Source organism: Apium graveolens, chromosome 2 (assembly GCF_009905375.1).
Source record: "Apium graveolens cultivar Ventura chromosome 2, ASM990537v1, whole genome shotgun sequence".
Taxonomy (NCBI): domain Eukaryota; kingdom Viridiplantae; phylum Streptophyta; class Magnoliopsida; order Apiales; family Apiaceae; genus Apium; species Apium graveolens.
Window position 1 is genome coordinate 313,186,721 of NC_133648.1, and position 25,177 is coordinate 313,211,897.

Here is a 25,177-nt window from a genome sequence, read left to right on the forward strand (position 1 = left end):
AGGTAATTGATAAATCCTAATAAAAATTATTAAATTAAATTACACTCTTAAATTTTAAAATTGTTTAATTTAAAATTTACATTTTTGGTTCTAGGAAAGGCCCTAAATCCTAATCCTAAATCTTAAACCGGTGCAACACTTATAATTTTTTTTTAATATTTCTAAATCCATAAGGGGATTGATTAACTCTAAAATTTTACAAATTGTTAAATTATGGTATACTCTTAAATTTAAAAAATATTAAATGTAAAAAATATAAAATATTAGAAACACAACCCAGTATGAGAAACAGTAGTTTTAGGGGGGGATTCCATGGGAGGCAGCTGGTGACAACAAAATCTTTGCAATTAAATCTAAACAAAATCTGTCGGGATCAACCATGCTCTCTGGAATTATTTAGAGCTACATAAACAGTTCCGTAGACAGATTAACTAAATGATCAAAATGCAGCAGCGGGGAACATATGGGTCTTTTCTACTGTCTACTTCTAAACATTCATCTCACCAGTGGTATTAGCAGGTACTCTGCATAAAAGAGCTGAAAGATAAGAAAAAACATTGTTAATTTCTAAAAAATGAATGAATCCATAGCTTTTACGAGTAAAATCATATATATATATATATATATATATATATATATATATATGACAGGCATCAGTAGTAAATAGTAAGACTATTCTGCGTAAGCTAACTTCACACATTCCGAAACAGGTTTCCTAGCATCAGGACAGAGGTTTTACCTGATGAGAGTTTATTTTCTGCACACCCTCAACATTTTAGTGTGTGTAGAAAATGTGAATTACAAAAACCCTAAAAAATTACACACACATCCCTAATTGATGCCTTTAGCCACTTGTTGCTAAGGGAAGAGAATCAGTAGAGTATTTGTTAGGATATACAGGTTTTATTTTTTGACAAGGAGGATATACAGGTTCAAGGGGTTCTATTTATTCTTTTCCCGCTTAATAAGTACAATCTGACCTCCTGAAAAAGTAAAAAAGCAATTCGGCTCTCCACTTTACAAAGTCAAGAATTACACTGCAATACAGCTTCCCTCATCAACTTTCCTCTCCAAAGCTGCCTCGCATAGTAATATCTAGAGAAACTAAGGGGTGAGGCTATGAGGGACAGCGAGAGGTGCACGAGGCATGAAGTTCAGAATTTAGATCTCCTAACAGTTGATATGCTTGATTTACAATAGAGTAAATAATATATATCATGAAATTAACAGCTCTGAAGGACATGCATGCAAATGTCTTCCTGATCTGATATCTGATTATTGTTGACTTGTTATCCTCATCATCACATCGAAGTGGGCGTTTTCTTTAACCTTTTTCTTCTTCTTACTTTACCTGTACTCTTCCTTGCAGTAGTAGTCTAGAATTTTCATTTAAATTAGTTTGCAAACATGGCCGTCGCCTGAATCAGTGTAAGTGAGAACCAAGAGGCTACTTTAAAAGACTTCTATTTGATTAATTCAGGTTTAACTAGTATACTGTTGACCTCATGATACTTTAAAGTATAATTCTATTACTAAACTTTCTGGTTAGCAAATAGGAACTGGATTTTGTAGTTGTATGAAACCACTGAATCTCCTGTTTCTGGGAGATTGTGGTAATATACTGACAATTGCAACCTTTAAGAGGAACATGTAAAACCAAATAACAGTATTGATTTAAGCAAACCAGCAGAAACATTTGTATTTGATAAGCTCAAAAACAGTTTACCTTCCATATAAACATGTAAAATGTAGTTATTGCTACTTTGCTATCCAGATCAACTGATTTGGCACGGATCCAAAGTATCAATGACAGCATCATATGGCCCAATACCTATACCAATCCAAAGAGACTATGTTAACATATATAGCAGCTGTCTTTGAAAATATTTCAAAGACAATGATAGTGCACCAAGTTCACACAGGAGAACAAAATGTAAATCCTGCTGCAGCCCTAGATAATAATGAGAAGTACAGAAGACATAAATTATGTGAAGTCTTGTATTGAAAAGAGAGTCTGCTTATTAAACAGAACAATCCAAATATAATTCGCTCCAAAGGCTGGAGAATGATGCCCAAAAGTACCGTTATTAATTTGCTCCAAAGGCTGGAGGAGGATGCCCCTACGATTATAGCAGCTGCGTAAGCCATTTGAAGCAATGTTATACAAATCCAGAATACCTGAAAAAGTTGATTCTAGCACAATGAGTACCTGCAGAGCATCAAGTTTAAAGCCCACAAGAGATGAGAGCTGGACGCAACATTTCTAGCTTACCCGCTTTTGGCCTAACCGGACAGTAAATGACCGAATGCCATATATCTGGTCCCCAACAATATCAGGTATGTCCTACAAAAAATCCAATGTAATTATGTAACTCGCTATATAAAAGTAATGTATGCACCTAAAACAAAATAAACAATATAAAAAATGGTCACCAAAGACTAGGGAACAGTTAAAATTCAAAATTTTGAGACGCTTTATTATTTCAATTATTTGATATTGAATTACATTGAGTATGATACAGAAGTAGAGAAGCTTCAGAGAATACTCTTTTCTCAACAAAAATGGGGAAATAATAGCAATCACCAAGAGTTTAATTAAATACAAAGAGGATGCTGTTAATTTTTGTCACAAAAAATAATTTGAGAGGTATTCATTTAACTGTACACGAGAACTAGTCTGCCCGGGAGATGCATAGTTCCAGAACAAAATAATGTCCTCTCCAATATCTGAGAAAAAATATAACTGAAACATGTTTAATTTTTTCAGAGTGGCCTTTACCTTGAATAGGGCTATGACAACCGAGAAAAAACTCATGAATCCGGTTGCAAAGATCACTGGCTTCGGGAAGATAGCTGGTCTGCCATAAACATGAGTCTGGAAATTAACCAAGTATGTCAGTAATTGAAGGTCGGTAATGCAATTTAGAGGAAGCAATATAATACAGCCCATAAAAGCTATAATCTATAAGAGTTTGAGGTCGTATTTCAAAACACAACAAAAGGACAATAAGTGTGTTTTTGACCCTGAGGATGTTGAGAGTATGGAAAGGCATTGTCAAGACTGGCTCAAGTTCAGACGATTCCAAACTTCTGTATGAATGTGTACATTTGACGTGGAATTCAGTATTTCCAACACATGCCTCACATAAAAGACCAACATATAATACATAAATTTACAAAGGGAAGGGAAAACCTGCACATGCAGATAAAATGCAATTTGAACGATCACTGCTCGTACAGCCAGAATGCACATGGCTGCAACTACAGCATATCTCTTCCATCTCAAAAACGGTATCTGAGTTAATAGACTAAGATATATTAGAAGCGTCATATAATTTAATAAGGTCTCTGTGATACATCATACAATTAAATCATCTGATAACCAATACATAAGTTCTACAAAATCAACTACTAGGCTTGTTGCCACAGCAAGAACATGTCGTTGTTTATATAAACATATTTGACAGCTTCCAATCTGCAGTTTGTATTGAATATTTCTATCTTCATACAATTATGCTGAGAATCTTGTGCCATCAAACATGCAAACAATAGAGAAAAACAAAACATTACAATCCCTGGACATCATGTTGAGGAAAGTATTGATCAGATATGCTTCTAAAGATGAACAAAATGTTTTCTCTGAAAAACAGAATAGACGTTTCAGCAACTGTAACGATTATTTATTAACCTCAATGACTACTTGCTCACGATTCAGCTTTATGGTTCATGGAAATCTATTGCTTCGTGGTACAAGGGATCTGCATGTTCTACTTGACTACATAAAAATAAGATACAGTAAAGAGTGTTTGATCTTTGATTCCTTTGACAATACATGTTAAAGGTTCAGCAGTCTTTTCTCTATAATACATGATATGGTGACTTGATATGAGAGGGACCTTGAGTCACTCAAGAAAGTGATGACCAAATATGAAGTGCACTTTAATTGATACATATGTACAGCGGCAGAATCAGATTTCATCCATAAAAGCCATATCCATACTCCATAAAAAATCGTATTTGCTCAATAATTTATTATGATTTAATCTAGAACTGTAAAAAAAGAAAGAAGCAGAGTATCAAGAATACAAGCACAAGAAGATAAAAATAAAGAAGCAGTAAAAAAAAGGGAGCAGAAAGTAACTAAAAAATGACAATGTATTGGGCAATATATATATATACACACACATATACACACACACAATTAATAAAATAATCAACAAAACTTGCAACTAATAAGAGAACAAAGGGTATAAGCAGAACAAAACCAACAAAAAGGAAATAAAAACAGATAATTACGGATATACACTATAAATTTGGATGAATAAAAGACTGAGACAACTTACATATCAATACAATTAACCAACAAAATTTGAACACTAACTGGCTGGAAAATAAAATATTAACGTGTGCATACAACTAGTGTGTGATGAACAAGGGAAAGATATAAATGAATACCAGAACCACCAAAATGATAAAATATTTACAACTACTAAGCTACAGTACAGTTGAACCATATATTTTATTTAATATAACATATCTTTTTATTAAGTAATGTATTTCAATTAAACTACTAAATTTGGACTAACTAGTAAAAGATTGAGTGCTCGAGCCTCTATGAAGAAGTGAAGCTGCGAAGGTATGGATGTCGTAAGTTTTTAAATTTAAGCAATTGGACATTTCTTAAATTATATATTTTTCGCCACAGGACACTAGTGGCTCCACCCCTGCATACACACACAACAGCTTAAAAGGAACATGGACAACATCGAGCAGAAGTCATATTGAAGTTCATCGTGACTATCTTACAATTTTCGACTTTGATGAGACTATGAGACCTGATGAAGATGTATATTTAATGCAGAAAACAAGAAAGTTGACTATTCCATTTTTAAAATAATGTAAGAAGTTTCTAGGGTTAATTAATTTGAGTGATGAATGATTTGTAGGAACAGAAAGATACTCTAAATATATTCTAAATGACATACTTATAAATATATGATTCCTATTTTTTAAAATTTCATTCCCTACTAAAATTACAATCTATTATTTATATTAGAATTTAACTTAAATTATAATTTATTATTTTACGCTAGAATTTTATTAAAATAATAATAATAATAATAATAATAAAATATGAACAAAAAATTATAAAATATTAAAGGAACCCGTGCATGGCAGTATGACACAGGATTTAAGCTAGTAAGCTAGTATATTTACTGCATAAACAAGAAAGTTGACTAGTTCATATGTAAATTAAGGTAAGAAGTTTTTATGGTTAATCAAAATAAATGGTGAATGATATATAAAGTATTCTAACATCATATAAATGACATAGTTTACTTTCTGTCACGATTCAAACTCACCGAAAAGCGAAAATTCACAAAAACTATTAAAAAGTAGTCTACAAACTATGCAATGAAAGATTCCTAAATCCTGAATGCGCATTTATAAGAGTTCGTAATTAAGGGAAGTGGAATTTCTTTATTATATGGATATAACATCTGTACTCAAGATTTTCTGGTCACTTGTGCCATATAAGAACTGAAACCCAACTTACATTGACTGAATATGCGGTTCCAAGTACAAAACTGATGAACAGGGCCAACAGTAAAGGCTGTGAACCAACAGACCATCCAAGGCAAAAACTCTGTAAAACATAGAAAGAAATTGGTATTTAGTCAAATATTGATACAGAAGTTGAACTTAAACGAGAATCCTAGCTTTCTCCTCCTTTCTATGAAAATAAAGCAATATGATATCCCTGTTTAGATAACAGATGTAGAAACTTCACAAACGGCCTTAGTATACAAGTAGGAACACTTTGTGTTGAGCCCTAAATATGAAAACGTTGGCACTTTGCAACAGCATATGATTCCTCAAATAAACTGTATCATAACAAGGTGCACACTAGTACAGAAAACCCAAACGTAATGCATGAGACAACTCAAAATAGTACTCTCTCCGTCCCTTTTTAGTTGTCAAATTTGAAAAAAAAAAATTGTCCGTATATAGTTGTCTTACATTTTTCTACATATTTTTCCATGTTTACCCCTACATTCGTATTTCCAATGTTTGACTTTGCTGTTAGAATATAGATCCGGTTGGGCTAGGTCCATTCTCTAAAACCTTAAGGTGTTAGAGAATGGCCCTTTCCAAGATCTTAAATTCTAATATTTGCAACTAAATAGACACACCTAACTCACCATTTAATGTATTAATTAGGGATATACATGGAAACAAGGTAAATAATTCAAATTTTCTTAATATGTGTATTTTTTTGCAAATGTGACATCTAAAAAGGGACGGAGGTGAGGGAGTAATGCAGACAGAAAAAATGAAGGATAGGCTTAAAGTCCCATAACATCAAATCAAGCGAATCTTATTTTTGATTACCTGTACTCTAGTGTAGTTCAAATTTAGTCCATGTTTACTTTACAATATTTTAAACATTTTTCTTTCTCTTATCAACCAAGGAAAAATAAGATACAAGTTCTCTATACATGTAATAGAAAAATTACTTGAAAATTGGAAGTCCTGCAAATATCCACATTGAAACCAATTTATCGATCTCTAAAGAAAGAAAGTAGCTACACAAATTTTTAGAAGTGACTCCATTTTTTATATTACGAAGCATGATACTTATATCTCATACAATCATATCCAAGAATGGTGATTTTATATGTATATACTCAGTGTTGCGCAGTTTCAAATTCCATACCATAATAGCAAAAGATGTAACAAGGATGACTCCGGTGGCGACAGAATACTCCCCTGATGCCAGTGGAAGATATGGCTTATTAACCTGAAACATGAAATCACGACAGAGTTAAAGTTTACACATTGCAAGTGAAACGGGAACATACATACAGATATATGCAGTTCAGCACTTTTAAAAAGCCGTTTTCCATCTCAATGAAATAGAAAATATGCATTTGGCTTAAAAAGGCTGACATACACAAATCATAACCTGTTGCATTATACCAAAACACACCTTGTATAACAAGCAACTATAATTTAGAAAAAGGGAATTTAGGTAGAGAGGATAGTTCCAATTTATTATAAGACCCGCCACAGTTTTTCAGAAATTAGTTCCCACACTGCAATATATTATATTACTGTTAAAAAATTAACAGTAAGCATGACTACCTTGTCTATTTCTATATCGGACAACTGATTAAGACCAACAATATAGATATTCATGAAAAGAGCAGCAACAATTGCCTGCGAAAAAGAATTAAAAGCATAAGAAATTAGTAGATGAAGCGAGTAACAAAGTAATTGACATCAATAGAACTTGATCACCTCTAACACCCCGGTGAAAAATATTGGAGAAAAATCTGATAGTTTCTCAACTGCAAGGAGAGAAACTGAAATAATGCTCAATGCCTGCCCACATAAAATTAAGATAAGTCTCTATCAATGCTCAGAACATGAAAGAAATTAAAGAGAAAACCCTAGTTATTGGAGTCTTAAAGTTTATGTAATGTATCAGAGAGAAAATCTAACTGTTCCTATCACTGTGTGAGGCCTAGAGAACTTGTAGAAAGCATTTAATGCATCTTGTAGTGATCCCTGCAGACTCTTGGGTTGATAAGAGAGAGGTTCAGATTCGAGGGGCTGTTCAGAAGCTGCATTCACCAGATACTTTGTATCCCCTCTCCGGTAGAGCGAAAAATTATTGTTAAAGCCTCCAGCATGTTGCACCACCAAATGTTGTCGACAATTCATGGCAGAGTAACTTTCTATAGTGTTCCATGCTCGGCACCTCAGAACTCGTAGATCTGTTCGAAGATCCAATCAGTTATATAGCCTACAAATTGTAGGAATATGCAGCCATTGGGAAGAAGACATTACTCTAGGACTGATCTTAAAGCAGGATTGTAGAACATGTGATATATCTTTAGGAATTTTTTTTGAATTCACTGTCCCTCTTAGAATGAGGAACAACTTTTACATGCTCTGAGATAAAATAAGAAATAATATTTAGCAAAAAAAAAAAATAATAATAAAAGTAGGAAACATTTGTTTAGACAATAAATGATATGTTTCGTAGAAGAAACGCCCAACTTGATTAATACAAATGAGATGGAATGCTCCTAAGTCTTCCTCAAAATTATTAGAAGTGCCAAGAAAGTAACTAATCAGGAAGAAACACAACAACTAAGCCAACTGGAATCTCAACGGTGCAGAAAAATATAAATTTTTTTATTAGTCATCTGCTATTACTATCTAGTGTATTTGTAATTATATTATCTAATTAGGATTACTGTAGAATTTATCTTTACAGTAATATAAGTAGATCACTATTTGCTCGGGAGAGGATTGAAAAAAGAAACCGGATCAGCTACCATCTGAAGTTGCAAGCTCTTCTACATACTTAAGGTATTAGTAGATGAGCTTAAGAATCCAGTATTTTGAAAACGTCTTAAGTGGCCAAAAATTCAGTACAGCATCCACCTAATGTGAAACACTAATTGAATCATGTATCTTTAAGCCTGCCCTCACTCAGTGATCCATCCATTTTTTTAGTGAACTACCACGAGCCCGCCTTTTTGGGACCATATTGTAGTGCCCAATTTTTATTTTTTTTGAACATATTGGGGGTATAAGGGTGCGAACTAGAAACCTCATCTAACCTTAAGCTCTCACGCTACCATCTTTAATCTTAGGGAAATTTTAACATAATGGCATAAACTTGTGGAAACATGTTATAAATTATACATTCTTCGGTAGAACATGAAACAACATAAACATGGAAACCATAGTTTAGGTATCACATGACATGTTAGAATTTACAAAATAACACTTAACATGTTTCATTAACCAACCGAAAACAACTTAACCTAATACACAATTAAATAGCATAGTTTGACCGAAATTGTGTAATGATATTAATAGCATAGTGGTAGATGGTAGACGCAACATATTTTCCATTAGACCCACCGTTTAACCATCCAACGAATCAAAAATGTGTTCTCTTGCCTAAATTGTATAGTTCTACAATACATACATATATATGGTAAAATTACAATAGTTAAACTCCACTTGCTGATAAAATTGGCTAAACCCTCCTAAAACCCCACCCCTGAACCAGCATAAAAATAGAAAGTGTACCCAGGATTCAATTTCACTCAGACTTTTCAATTATTCTTTTTCAAGAAATGAATTGATCATTCATAATTTCATACTATACAGAATCTAACTGGCTGCTCAAGGTCAACAAAAAATACAATAAATCCAACATGAACAAATTTTATTTTTTCGATAGTATTGTAGATAGAATAACCAGATACCCATAAGCTAAATTAACAAAAAGCACTCTAATTAATCTAAATCTTGATTAAAAACCATATAAAAGTTTTAAATACATAAATAAAGAAAAAAATAAATAAAACAGTGAGAAATGGGAAACTACCAGGAGAGTGTGAAGATGAAAAATCAGCAGAAACAGGGAAAGAATAAGCTTTGGGAAAGGAGCTTATAAGCAGAGACTCCATTTGATTTGATTATGCTGAGCTTCAGTGTTGCTTGTTGCTGTGTGAAATTTCTAGCTCAACATCACTGCTGCTACTATAATAGTATAATGTAATGTGATATAATATATTATATTATTATAAAAGCAGCAGGCAAAAAAGCTTGGGAGGTAGGACTGGGACAACATTAGTTGGTATTCTATTCATGTGAACCAAACATAACCCATCGTTGTCCATTAATCACACATTCACACCCTAGCTTTAGTTGCATTTATAGTCACTCAATTCTATTTCCATTGTGATGTCTTTATTAGAAAAATTATCATTTTTCATGTGACCGGTTAGTCCGGGACAGGAATATGTTGTATTTAAATTTTTGTATTTAAATCTTTTGGACACGGTCTTCGTCCCATTAATTTATATACAAATTTTTTTAGGCAACATTGTATGAAAATTAAAAAGAATTGTAATTTAGTGATAAAATGTAAGAAACGTGAGTGGAGTGACGGGATAAATTAATATTTAATATATAAAGTGGATGTAATGGACGAAAGTAATCGATTTAATTGTATGTAGTTAATTTTATTATTACAAAATTTTACTATTTTAGGTAATTTTTAAAATGTATATAAATTACACAAATATCTCGAAAATGTATAGAATTGAAAGGAAAAAATGGAATACCATTTTTCATGTGACTGATTAGACCGAAATATGGATATGTTGCATTTAACTTAGGGTCCTGTTAAGAGTCGATTTTGCTGATGTTTGGACATGATGAATGACGTGACGACTTGAAGCAATGTTCAGACGACGTGATGACATGAAGAGAAGACGTGACGAGAAGAGGCAGAAGAAAGAAGACAAGTTGTGATCAAAAGCTGTGGACATGAAGAACAAAGTCAGCAACGCCCAAAGAAATAGGGATAAGTGAGAGACTAGGTCTCAATTAAATAATAAGACAGTGGAGGAAAAATAGCATAAAAAGAGGGATAATGTATTTTTGAATGGGGGAATGAATTATATAATGATATTTTTTCATGTACAATAACACGTAATTTTCACATCTCACTACTTAGACTTGAGAGAGATCATACATTATAACACATATTTTAGTGGAGATTTTTGGTTGGGCATCGATCCCACCCGCGGTTTTTGCCCTCTCGGGTTTCCGTGTCAATAATTTTATTTCTTATTCTTTACATTAGATTACTTGATAAGACATAACCTAGATAGATTTAGCTATTAACCCACATTATATCGAAAAAATAATTGGCGCCGTCTGTGGGAAACTAGCTAACAATCTAATCGGTTCCACACGATGACTAACGATAAACAAATAGAGACATCCGATCGAGGAGAAGAAACGGTAGTGAGCTCGGAGATGGCTGCAATATTGAAGAAATTACAAGCATAAATGGAGGCACTGAAATCTGAAAACGCAACGTTAAAGAAGGAAATCACAACGGCAAAATCCAAGACAAAGACAACAAGCAAAAAACACATACCAAGTGGGGTACGGCGTTTGGATATGGACGAGGACATAGGGTGGGGGAATAAAGAAAAAGAGGCGGATGATGTGATTGTAGTCGACGAAAACGGAGATGATTCAATGCATGACAAGGATGTCGAAGAAGGTCTCCATGAAGAACGTTACGAAGACGATTATGACAAGAGCAGCACGGATCGTGAGAGGGGGAGTTCCAAACACAGATCAAGAACAAAGAGCCACATTCCAGAATCGGTAAAAAAGGAGCTACAAGAAGTAAGGGAGATGATTCAACGCATTTCAGGAGTCCTAAAACCTTTGGAGAAATAAACTCCAACCAGCTACGTAGATTCGCCATCTACAGATGATATAGCCAAAGTGGAGATTCCAAAGAGATTCACGGTGTCCTACATGGAACCTTACGACAGTTCAAGTGATCCACTCGAGCACATTGCCCAGTACAAGCAACGAATGTTTACTGTACCAATAACCATTGAGTTAAAGGAGCCATGTATGTGCAAAGGTTTCAGTTCTACACTCACGGGGCCAGCCTTGCAATGGTTTATTGGCTTACCAAACGGAAGTATTGGAACCTTTGTAAATCTGGTGGATGCTTTTAACACACAATATGCAAATAGCAGAGTGTTCGAAAAAACCACGAGTGACCTCTATAAGATAACCCAGCGATATCGGGAACCACTGAGGGACTATTTGACGCGATTTAACAGGGAAAAGGTCACCATCATTAACTATGACGCGCAGAAAGCAATTAAAGCTTTTAGAAGAGGCTTGGAGAGAGATTCCCCACTTGATGATGAGCTCATGAAATATCTGTGTGGTACAATGGATGACGTACAAGCTAAAGCTATGACATAGGTGAGACTAGAAGAATATAAGAGAGAGGAAGATGAGAAGTATTATCTTCCTAGTCGCAAGATGCCAACCACAAGATTAAGAGACCACAAACCTTATTCAAAGAGCATAAGAGAGGAATCACACATCTATTCCCCACATGAACGTGTGGATTGGAGAAAAGAACCAAACTTGTCCCCTACGTATGACAGCTATGGGTTTAACATAACACCATCAACCATGATAAGAGAATTCCACAAGTTTGGAAATGTGGTGAAGTGGCCACCCAAATCCAACAAGCCTAAAGAAAATCCAGACTCAATGATGTGGTGTGACTTCCATGGCGACTATGGTCACAGGGATTACGATTGTGTCGCATTGAGAAGGGAAATTCAAGCCCTTGTCAAGAAAGGATACCTGTCAGAATTCATGAAACAGTCAACACATGTGAGGAAAGAACGGACACCACCATGTCAACCACCTCACCCCTTCATCACAAGGTGATCAATTTCATAGCCGGAGAATCAGATATGTGTGGGCGACATACTCTCAAGCAAAAAAAGAATTGCGAGACACTCATGCGTATGTGTCGCACGAGTTGATGTTCAAACTCCTAGTGTACCAAGAGTCTATTTCGATGAAGAAGACATGAGTCGTCAAAGTAAACCTCAATATGACAGCCTAGTAATCTCTCTACCTGTGGGGAATTGTTTGATCAAACGAGTCCTAGTAGATAATGGAAATGCAACCAACATTATGATGCTTTCGACACTAAAGCAGATGGGATTGGCTAAAAGTGACATGTTGAGAAAGTCAACCACACTCGTCAGCTTTAGTGGAGAAACAAAAGAACAATTGGTGAGATTGTTTTGCCAACATATGCACAAGGTGTAAATTTCTTACATAAATTTGTGATAATTGACTGTGACTCAACTTATAACATCATTTTGGGGATAGCATGGATTCATGACTTAAGGGCCATTCCATCAACATATCATCAAGTCATAAAGTTCCCGACACCTTGGGGAGTACAACAGATACATGAAGATCAGCCAACGATAAGGGAATGCTACAAGACATGTTTAAAGCCGAGCATTATGCATGAGGAGCGAGCCAAAGAAACCTGTGGTGACAATATCAGGACCATAGAAACTAGCAGAGGTAGATTTGTTGAAAAGAGATAAGAAGGTTTTGATAAGAGAGGATCTTGCTCCGACACTTAAGTCCAATCTGGTGAAATTCTTGACATCATGACTAGATGCATTTGCTTGGGAGCATGAGGATATCACATGTGTGAGCCCTGAAATCATCACGCATAAGTTAAATGTGGATCCTGCATACACACCTGTTTAATAAAAATGTCAAAAATTTGTAGCTAAAAGAAACAAAATCATAAATTAGGAAGTCAACAGGCTCTTGAAGGCGGGAATGATAAGGGAAGTAGATTATCCAGAGTGGCTAGCTAACATCGTCATAGTGTAGAAGAAAAATGGCAAGTGGAGGGTTTGTGTCGATTACACAGACTTAAATAAGGCATGTCCAAAAGATTCATACCCATTATCACATATTGACATGATGGTAGATACAACAGCAAGACATAAACTGCTAACTTTTCTCGACGCATCTAGTGCCTTCAATCAGATCCAAATGGAACCTACTGATGCAGAAAAGACGCCATTCATCACAGAAAGAGGAATATATTGTTACATAGCCATGCCCTTTGGATTGATAAATGCAAGTGCAACATTCCAACGTCTAATCAATAAGATGTTCAAAAATTTGATTGGTAAGACGATGGAGATGTACATAGACGACATGGTTGTAAAGTCGGAAAAAAAAATGATGTAAGGGATTTACAAGAAGCATTCGACATATTAAAGGCCTTCAACATGAAACTAAACCCAACAAAATGTAACTTTGTTGTCTCATCAGGAAAGTTCTTGGGCCACATGGTGACTAGGAAAGGAATAGAGGCAAGTCCAAATCAAATTAATGCCATATTTGAGCTTACCAGCCCGACCAACGTGAAGGATGTTCAAAAACTGACTGGACATGTAGCAGCCTTGAACAGATTCATATCACGCTCTTCAGACAGGTGTAAGTTGTTCTATGACGTCCAAAGAAAAAAATAAAGGGTTTTGTTGAATAGAACAACATGAAGCTGCACTCACATAGCTAAAGGGATATTTGACGAACCCTCATTTGTTAATAAAGCCAAACCAAGGGGAAGAACTCTAAGTATACTTGTCAATTACAGATGATGCTGTGAGTGGAGTTCTAGTAAAAGAAGATGGAGGAGTTCAGTCACTAATTTATAATGTGAGGAAAAGCTTAGTTGATGCAGAATCAAGGTACACATTCCTTGAGAAACTTGTACTAGCATTAGCTGTGACATCCACAAAACTAAGGCACTATTTTGAATCACACAGGATTCATGTCGTAACGAACTTTACATTGTGAATGGTCTTGAGTAAACTAGAGTTGACAGGAAGGATGGCAAAATGGTCCATTCGATTGAGTACATATGATATCTTGTACGATTCAAGAACTGCAATAAAATCACAAGCGTTAGCTGATTTTGTGACATATTTTAGTCCAAACCAAATGAAACAGGTTGAGAAAGAGTTGCAGCAAATATTCTCCACCACAGATGTGCATCCTTAGAAATTATACAAGGACGGTGCATCAAACGTGAATGGAACAGGACTGGGACTTGTACTAAAATTGCCACAGGGGGATATAGTGGCATACACTATATGTTGTGATTTCAAAGCCACCAACAATGAAGTTGAGTGCGAAGCTTTAATTATGGGGCTTTCAACAACAAAGGACATGAAGGCAGAAACATCGACATAAACTGTGATCCACTTTTGATTGTCAATCAGGTCAACGACACATACGATGCAAAAGATCATAAGATGGTTATGTACCTGAACATTGTCAAAACCCTGTTATATTCATTTGATGTGTTCCATATACAACAATTACCAAGGGACCAAAATGTGCAAGATGACCTTGGTAGGATTGGGTGTTGTTCTAACAGACGTCAGTTTAGCCAACATACCAATTGCTCACGTAATGAAGCCAGTAAATGAAAGACTAGTCGAGGAATCGAATGTGATGCTCTTGCATGAAGATAACAATACAATCAATTGGATATATGCATACATAGACTACCTATTGCATGGTACACAACCAGAAAACTGCAATGAGGCGAGAACATTGTGAATGAAAGCTTCTCGTTTCACTATTGTAGATGATATATTGTTGAAGAAATCCAGCACTGGTCTACTCCAAAGATAATTAGACAAGAATGAAGCTGAGTTGATATTGAGGGACATTCATGAATAAGAATATGGGAACCACACGGGTGGAAGAAATCTATCTTTGAAGATACTACGAATGGGTTACTACTGGCATACTCTAAGACAAGACGCTATGGACTATGTCAAGAAATATGACGCTTGTCAACGCCATGCTCCGGTCATACATCAACCTTCTGAACAACTTCATGCCATGATACCTTCTTGGCCATTCATAAAATGGGGAATGGACATCGTTGGAAAAATGCCTCATGCACCAGGACAGAAAGTATTCATGCTGGCAATGACGGACTACTTCATCAAGTGGATAGAAGCTGGAACATTCAGACAGGTGATAAGTAAGGAGGTTATATCCTTCATAAAAAGAAATGTCTTATGTAAATTTGACATTCCATCTAAAATTGTGTGTGATAATGGCTCTCAATTCATAAGTGACAAGACATAAGCTTTTTGTAGAAAATACAACATTAACTTGGTCAAGTCTACACCAAGGTATCCATAAACAAATGGTCAAGCTGAGTTAAGAAACAAGATTATAATCAACAGCTTGAAAAAAAGACTATCCATACATAAAGGGAAATGGGTTGAAGAATTGCCATAAGTATTGTGGGCAGATAGGATAACACCCAAGATGTAACACCCCCAAATCCGGGGTCGGGGATCCGGGTTATCACGAGTTCCATTTCCCTTAATAATACTTAATCTTAATAATCAACCAACTACTGCGTACTGTGACCCCACAATATACACACACACACACCATAAGTTATAGTCTCAGAGATGAATACCAAAAATAACACAAGTCATTTTATTCCACAATTATAAACCATTTCACCTTAAAAAGGGTTTTTGAATAATTTACATATTCTTTGCCATTACTACAATTCATAAATATACATAAGTCTGGTACATCGAAAGTTCAAAACCTAGCCTATTGGTAGATCCTACCTCAGCTACACGGCATCAACGCCTACAGGGAACCGCAGAACATTTCATATCTGCTCGCGAAAGGGAGCTTGATCCTGTTCATCTTGTCTATCTATTGTTGTGTGATGAAAAAAGAAAGCAAGGGTGAGCAACAAGCCCACCGAAATAATATGTATAATAATTAACAATATATGAGCATTCTCATAGTACTCATGAAAGTCTTGGTCAAGAAGAAATGAACCAAGTTTGATAATCATTAACTAGATATAAGTTGAAAAGATGAAGTTACAAGATACTCCAATATACTTATATCTTTTCCAAATACTACTTGAACTACCACCGTTCAAGTTATAAACAGTTTCAAAAATTCATCACATAGATGAGACTACAAGATAAGATTTGAATATATTCAATCTTTGAAATATCATTCAAAAGAAATGAAGTTACGAGATACTTCATTAAGTCCCGATATATATATATCCATATATATCTCTCATACATTTCCTGAAAACCTCTGTCATGTAAAGTATGAACAGAGTTGTAATATCCAATGAATTTGGAAAGAAAAGAATTTTGGCATAAACCCGATATCTTGCTGATCAGGCAAAGATACCAATAAGTAACCTTTTCTACTATAGATGGATGAATTCCTCTCCGGTCATCACCCTGGCCGCATTAGGACCTCGCGCTAGACCGTTACCCGGCCACTCACGCGTGGATGGACTGTCACCCAGCCTCTTACACCTTCATAGATCATACCCCGGCCTGTCGCTTATGCCGACTCAATTAGATGGACTTACTTCCCGAATATTGGGCAAGTACTCAAATTGTTTTCTCTAAACAGCAACCACGTTGCGAATATAAAATACACCACAGGGCCGGATCCCTTAGATTTTTGAGCGAGTATTCAAGTCCCCTTCAAAAGGAAGATCTTAAATTTGAAAACGAGTTTTGGGATCCGCCCTAACTTTTAAAATCATTTTGAAGAATCGAAAACATTTTTGAGAATGTTTGGAGTAATGCTGATTTAATGAAATAAATCAGTCCCGATATATTAGAAAATATATGAATATTATTATTTAAATAATATTCCCATAAGGATAATCCTTATAAAAATAATTGAAGTAGAAGTTTTAAAACTTATACTTGAAATGAATAATAAATAACCAAAGATATAATTATACAAAAGTACGATCTTTATTTGAATAATCGAAAATAAGTTTGATTATCGAAACATTATTCTTTAATAAAATAAAGAATATTGTTTAATAAAATAAGCAGAGTCATAAGTTCTCGAATGAATATTCAAAATAATATTCATTAAATAAAGTAAGCGGAGTCATAAGTCCTCGAATGAATATTCAAAATAATATTCATTAACTAAAATAAAGTTATCGAATAAATCTTATTCGATTAATAGTTTTGAAAACTATATCTATATATATATATATATTATACTCGGGAACATCGACTCCCGGTTTAGAAAATGTTCACCTTTGGGTTCCCTATACTAAGGGTATACGGGTAAAAAACTTGCCTGAGTGTTCCGGGGTAGACTTAAGATTAGAGTGGGTCCGGTAACCTATGAACAACAACATAAGCCGGAATTAGACCACAGTCGCTTAAGAAACTAGTCAAAACTCATACATACCCTAACGGTCGCTTACGGTCGCTTATACGCTTAACGATTTGCGTTAATCGCTCGCGTACCCTCGGCTCCACTAATTTTAATAAATTAACCGTTACGAATTTTAAGACGACTCTTTCAGGAATACTATACCAACTGCCTAACCCACCTTACATAATTGTTTCGTAATTCAATTAGTCTTTTAAGGGCCTTAAACAAGGTCTCAAAGTAAAGCGAGGGGTAAAGGTTCGTTCGCGAAACGCCGTTACTTAAAATGATCGTTTCTCCTAAACCGTACATCGGAACCATGCGAACCATATATCAAAACGAAGCTTACGACACGATCTAGATAATCATGGCAATGTTACAGATTGACCAGTGAGTTATCTAGTCCGAGATTCATGTACAACAGTCTAAGGAAAACGGGCATTACAACGACTATATTTACGAGTTTTCCAAGTTTCTCACTACATCAAAACCTCACCAAACAACCCACAATTATTAACACATCAAAACCTCAACTAAATAATACTATACCAGTCCTTATTATCCAGATTCTTCATCTCAACCAACCACAATCAAGTTCTATTAACTATAACAAGATTCATTCACCAAATCACTCCAAATTCAAATCAAACTACTAATAATCAAAGATCATGCTTCTCATTTAGAAAACCAATTATCAAACTCACTAATAATCAAAGTAAAGGCTAGGGTTTGAAGTTTATACCTTCCTTGGGAGGTGTTAAGTTGCTAGGAAGCCTTAGGGAGCCTCCTACAAGCTTGATCTTTCCAAAGAAATCAAGAACACAAAGTTAGGCTTTGAAGTTTCTAAAAGTCCGATTGAAAGAACTGTAAAAATGAGGGTCTTACCTTGCTTATTTGGATGACACTTGTAAACAAGAGTTGTAGGCCATCTCAATACCTTTCCAACGAGCTATAGAATACAACATTTGAGTGAGTATTGAAGGAGATATGGCAGTTTGAAGTTGCTGAGTTTGTTTTGGCCGAGAGCTTCTTCTTGCAAAGTCAACTCTTCTCTTTTTGATTGATGTTATTTGCTTGGTTGATTCTTCTTTTTGTCTTAAAATTTGTTTTAACCTTTTTTCCATGGTTAATTTTGTATGGCCCAAAATCACCCAACAAACAAAACTCATTTGTCATGTTTATGCAAGCAAGCTTGTGTCATGTGATGACATCATCATCCACTACCTTTTTGATTAATCCCTTAATTACTTGGCTAATGACCACTGATCTGTTATACGGTTCGTTTATCTTTCGTTTTCGTTCGTTGTTTGAGGGATCATATCGGAGATCTTATTACTTGGGTTCCCTTAAACCTTTCTCAATATTTTATATTCCTTTTATGATTCTCTCTTATAATCCTTGAATTTAAATCATTTTAATCATGTTACCTTATACTCAATTCTTTCGGCATCTGGTGGATTTTCGGGAAAAATCAAAGTGTTCAAATTTTGATTCTGACGATCTTTACATACACTTATTTACTTTATAGAATACTAATACGATCTTAGAATTTCCATAATAGTACTCCTATATATCGTGGTCTGATAATTTTTCTTAATCAGCATTGTCAGCACAAGTTACTATTCATCAGGGTTTCAAAAATTTCCAAAAATTGGGGTTATTACAGTCTCCCCTCCTTAAAAGGATTCCGTCCCGGAATCAGATAGAAAATGAATAGGGATGCTCTCTTAGCATTGCACTTTCTAACTCTCAAGTAAATTTTTCCACATTGTGGTTCTACCACCAAACTCTGCCTAGTTTGATAACCCTTCTCCTAAGAACTTGTTCCTTTTCGATCTATAACCCTTCCCGGTTGCTCCAATAGGTTACGTCTGGTTGCATGTCTATGCGCTCATATGCCCCAATTTATCTGGCATCCGGATTACACTTCCTTAACATTGATACGTGGAACTCATTGCAAACTTGTTACAGGTTCGTGGGTAGGGCTAGTTCGTTTGATAACTTCCCAATATATCGTAATATATTCAAGGGTCCAACAAATCGTGGGTTAGATTTCCTTTCTTTCTGAACCTCATCCATCCTTTCCAAGGAAATACCTATAACAGCAGTAGGTCCCCCACTTCATACTCTTTGTCCTTTCGTGTTAAATCAGCATACTTCTTATGTCCATCTTGGGCTACTACCGGCCGTCCTCTGATTAGATCTATTATATCCTTGGTCCTTTGGACTACTGCGGGTCCGAGCATCTTGCGCTCTATAACTTCATCCTAACATAAGGGAGATCGACATTGTCTTCCCTCAAGGATCTCATAAGGCGATATCTCGATACTGACATACGATCTATTATCGTAAGAAAACTCAATCCGTGCTAAGTGACCATTCCAAATTCTTTCAAGTCTATTGCATACTCTCATCATAGCTTTTAGCATTATAGCTTTTGTTTCTCAATACTCATTCTTTTCCAGTTCGTAATCGTTACTATCTTCCGTACATAATACTATACTGGTTACACTTTTGCTCGTTAGTATTCTATAACCTTTTAATAACCGCGTCAACCTTAGTATCATGAACGCGTTAGATTCGGAATACCACCGCACTGATACTACTTCCTTTAGCTGCTTCCATCTTCGAAAGCTTGATCTATCGTATAGAAGTAAAAGATTTTATTGAGAGATCACTATGATCATGAACACTTGTTCTATTGCATAGTTAGTACAAAAGGTGGCCATCCTTTAGTACTTGACAAGCAATTAAACAACATGTGGTATCCTACTAGGCTTCTATCACACAGATAGATAGTCATTTGGCAATACCTCCCCTTCTAGAAGGGTTGTTCTTCTCAGCTTATACAAAATGAAAAGGAGAGAAAAGAACGAATTGAAGAGAATTGTATATGAAAAAAATACTGCCACAATTATCTGGCTTGGAATCTACCTCTGAACGATAGAGGTTTGTCATAGGAGAACAAAACATATGTGTATATATATCAACATCAAGTATTATAGCATCGCATTTCACGTGCCAGAATATTTACTATTCTGTCCATCATTCCATGGATCCATGCTCTTGCTCGAGCTCATAAACAATCACTTTTGAAACTCCCTCAACATCGAAACTCGAATAAGGGATTTCATTCTAGACATCATCGTTACTAGAATTCTATGCTTGCACCGCAACCTTCCTCGTATAGTAATACGACTCTCTATTGATAAGAAGGAATAAGTATTCAATAGGTAGATAATCTACTTAATTAGTCTATCAATGATAACTTATACACCACCTTGACCCGATTAGTTGTACTCAATCTCAACATCCATTCCAATACAACTCTCACGGTTGTAAGTAATCGGCTCATTACTCGTAGAATCATTCCTGCAGTACTATGGTCCACCGTTGACCTACTGTAGTCATTCGTTTTCCATGAAGTCTTAATAGCTAACCATACGGAGTCCGTACATATCGTATCGAATTCTTTTAAGGAGGTAACATGATCACCGTTCATGATTCATGGAGAACACTCCTGAACTTGACATATATATGACATGAAGCAGGTAAAATTGCAGAAGAGTTTCAATGAAAGCAACGATAGTAGGTTAATACCATTCTTAATCATATGCCTTCAATAGATTAATTAACTCAAAGGTTTGTTTAGTCCTTTTTGAAACATGGTCCTGGCTTATTCTCAAGATAGGATCTTCTAAGATAGATAGCCCGCTCATGGCGATTAACATGAATTCAATTTTTTTTTACCAAACTACTATTATGGTTAAGTATCACACACCCATTAGAAGGAATGTCAATCTTCCATACCACAATATAACCTTCACGGCTTTAACCATCATCACTGTATTCCTGTGGCATGAGCGCCTATAATTGTCCTCTTACACTTAAAGTGTCGGCCACCTCCTTGGCCTTTCCTGATAGTAAAATTTCCTTACAATCAGTGTCATTTTAACCACCTCCATTTCTACCTCATTTCAAATCACTTCTTGTGTGAAAATGCTCTTCCTTAAGCTTTGGTGAGAAAAAAAATATATATCGCCATTTTTCCATAAGTTATTGCCTCTGTCTTTTAGAGGTTAACATTGTCACGACTGACTCTTGATCATACTTAGGACGTCTCTTATCTTGGGTCCTACTTATTTTCACCAATCCCGACCTTCATTGGGTCGATCTATACTTTCTTATGGTTTAACACGTGCCCACCTGGCATTATTATAATTATGTCATATTTCCTTTATCAAAATTTCTATTCTTGAGAACTTTGAATATTACCGTTCTCCTTGTAAGACCTCTAAGGTTATCCTTGAATCGTTCCTCCTGTATTCCCTAGATATAGGGCATATCAAAATACCATTTACTAATACTAGAACCATTGTTTATATACTTCTGAAAAATTTCTCCACTGATCCTTAAAGGTTGTTGTTACCTTAATCCTTTTCAATTCATTTTGTCAAAACTCATACTGTCCCTATTAAGGGCGAAATGCCAACCTTTATGCATTCCCCTAGGGTTCATCTCAAGTTATCGAAGTTATATCCTTAATTCCACCTTTAAAAAGGTACTTGCATCCTTTCATGGATAAATCAAGTCATATATCCTTGATAGATTATCTTATTCAATCATTCCCACCTCGATAGTCTATACCAATTTCACAATAACATCCTTATTCAAACTGAGGTCAACCCATATGGCCTTCAAAAGAAAATAATGGTTACCCGCTTTTATTTCCTAATTTGGTAATGACAACAGGGATGTTCTGGAAGATATTGGTCGTTTTCAACGTGAACTTCTTCTTAATAATTCCTCATTTACTTTTGTTGTTTATCTCAACAGTCATCTCAATGTTGGGATATCTTTCATACCTGACGTCTCCCTTTTTGGGTATCATGCCACCGGTCTTACACTTCACATTCTTGAAGGTCACTTCCTTCATCTAATTTTCCTAATTTCTTATTTTCTTGTCTCCTTAGTCTATCCGCGTCTCATTATTTATCCTTCGAACTATCTCAAGGTTTTCTCGAATACTCTCAACTTAAGGGGATTAATTATACGCATCGCTTACGCCTTCAACCTTGAATTTATCTCATGATCAGTCACCATCGCGCTGATGATGACACACTTCTCTATATTTATTGCAAGGGTTTCTTAGGGTTTCCCATACCTAACTCCCTTATCACTTCTCAACTCTATTTCCTTTATATCCCTTTGTACTCCTTCCCTTTTTAGTCTTTTATTTTCGTTTCCATTACAACCATTACATGAACCAACACAACATAAGCATTGATTTCAAACATCCCGTCATTCTGGATTCGTGTCCTCAGAACGAATCTTGACAACTTTTACAACTTAGATTCATAATTCATCATACTTATCCGCTTTTGTTCTAGTTCCAAAGCTTTTACACTATCTCCTTATCCTTGGGAATTACTTTTCCGAAAATAATTGACTGAACTTTAATCAGTTTATCATAACCTCTGGCTCCGTGCCTTTCTTGGCCTTTCACCAGCGGATGGCCTCTCTCTTAGGAGGGTAAGTGACAAAAACAGTCTTTTGCGCTTCATTAATCATTTAGAATATAAAATCATTTCTCTATTTCCTTTATCCAGGCTCTTGCCTCGGCTAGGTCAGCTTGTTCCTTGGAACTCTGAGAGCTTAGCGACTTAAAGGTCCTGAAAGAATTTCTCACCGCATTGTTTCCTCAAGGTGGTGGTTGGGAATAAAAGTATAAGTTCTGTTTAGACAGGTCCATGAATTTCCCAATAGGAGTACCATCCTGGTTCTCCCTATCTTGTTCGACTTCTGTTTTCTCAGTATGAAACGTTTCAACCTTCTCCCATAATCGGGGTTATCTTATACGTTAAAAACCTTGTTTTCCACTCTATTATGTTATGGGTTCTTTCTTTCTTGATGGCAACCTCCCTGACTATCACATTTAGGGTTTGCCCTAAATCTTATTCCTCAAACTATGGCTCTCATCTAAGTTCTCATCCTTAAGCTCTTGACTTTTGGAACCCAAATTCTGTAGGAACACCTCACTATTCCCTTATCATCTTTCTCGGTATGGATCTCTTCTCCGGTCATTGACTCTCTATCTTCATTCATCACTTTTTCTTGGCATAATATTATATTTTCCAATAATCCAGACCGCATAGCGATCTCAAATAGCTTTTCGGTACCGGCTCCGGTTGCATTCACTTCTATTTCCATTTTCTCAAAATCTCTTATCAACTCTCTTAGAGACAACATCATCTTGAGTTTCTCCTTTCTACTAAGGGCATTAGCCACCAATTTGGCTTTCCCTGGATGATAAAGAATCTCATAATCGTAATCCTTGATTAGCTCTAACCACCTCATTTGGCGCATGTTGAGCTCTTTTTGCGTGAAAATATACTAGAGCACTTATGGCTTGTGTAAATCTCGCACTTCTCTCCATACAAGTAGTGCCTCCAATCTTTAGGGCAAAACTATTGCCACGAGACCAAGCTCATGGATGGGGATATCGAATTTTATATTCCCTTAATTGTCTTGACGCGTACGCGATTACCTTGCTGTGTTGTATAAGAAGCACCCTAATTCCTTATGCGAAGCGTCACTACACTTCACAAAATCTCATTTTCCATCCGGCAACGCCAACATAGGGGACGTCACCAACCTTTGTTTCAGTTCTTAAAAGTTGTTCTCGCATTTCTCTGTCCATTCGAACTTCTCAGTCTTACGAGTAAGCCGCGTTAAAGGGGCTACTATCTTTACAAACTTGAACGAACCTCCGGCAGTGATCGGCCAATCCTACCTCTGGTAGTTGCCCTAACCATGGTTATCAATTCCTCAGCGATCATCTCTTCAGTCTTGTTAGGATCCTCCACAAGATCCTTCTCAACAACAATCCATTCCGGGACAACATCCTCAACCGCTACATCCTCAATATGAATATCATCCGGTCCCTCATTAGGGTGTTCCATTGGATCCATAATCCGATCCCCAATCAGTAATGAAAAATCATCGCGCTGTTGCTCCTCAACCTCAGGGTTCGGAGTCCCGCGACTATATACGATAACGAACTACGCTTCTATCACGAAACTTATAAGGGTTCCCATTAGGGTTTTAACTGTCATTACTACGTTAGGTAGCCCGATTATGAACTTGGCAAGAGTTCTTATTATCTTAGTGAACTTATTATCTTAACGTTACATCATCTCTGAGGTTTATAACGCTTAGCTCTGATACCAATTCTGTAACACCCCCAAATTCGGGGTCGGGGATCTGGGTTATCACGAGTTACATTTCCCTTAATAATACTTAATCTTAATAATCAACCAACTACTGCGTACTGTGACCCCATAATATACACACACACACACCACAAGTTATAATCTCAGAGATGAATACCAAAAATAACACAAGTCATTTTATTCCACAATTATAAACCATTTCACCTTAAAAAGGGTTTCTCAATAATTTACATATTCTTTGCCATTATTACAATTCATAAATATAC

General features: G+C 35.8%; 2 protein-coding genes across 2 annotated transcripts; one reads left to right on the top strand and one right to left on the bottom strand.

Annotated features, from left to right (window-relative positions):
- Positions 1-245: 245 nt before the first annotated feature.
- Positions 246-9,698, bottom strand: LOC141708764 (homogentisate phytyltransferase 1, chloroplastic). Its single transcript, XM_074512534.1, has 12 exons — positions 9,416-9,698; positions 7,507-7,781; positions 7,303-7,386; positions 7,147-7,221; positions 6,719-6,802; positions 5,558-5,647; positions 3,194-3,295; positions 2,780-2,875; positions 2,273-2,344; positions 2,083-2,178; positions 1,727-1,831; positions 246-537 (listed from the first exon to the last, which is right to left on the bottom strand). Exons 1-12 carry the CDS (start codon positions 9,495-9,497, stop codon positions 496-498), a joined length of 1,203 nt encoding a protein of 400 aa, XP_074368635.1. The 5' UTR covers positions 9,498-9,698; the 3' UTR covers positions 246-495.
- A 1,675-nt stretch (positions 9,699-11,373) lies between these two features.
- On the top strand, positions 11,374-11,838 carry LOC141703626 (uncharacterized). The gene has a single exon (XM_074507086.1). The coding sequence runs from the start codon at positions 11,374-11,376 to the stop codon at positions 11,836-11,838; it is 465 nt and encodes a 154-aa protein (XP_074363187.1).
- Positions 11,839-25,177: the final 13,339 nt, after the last annotated feature.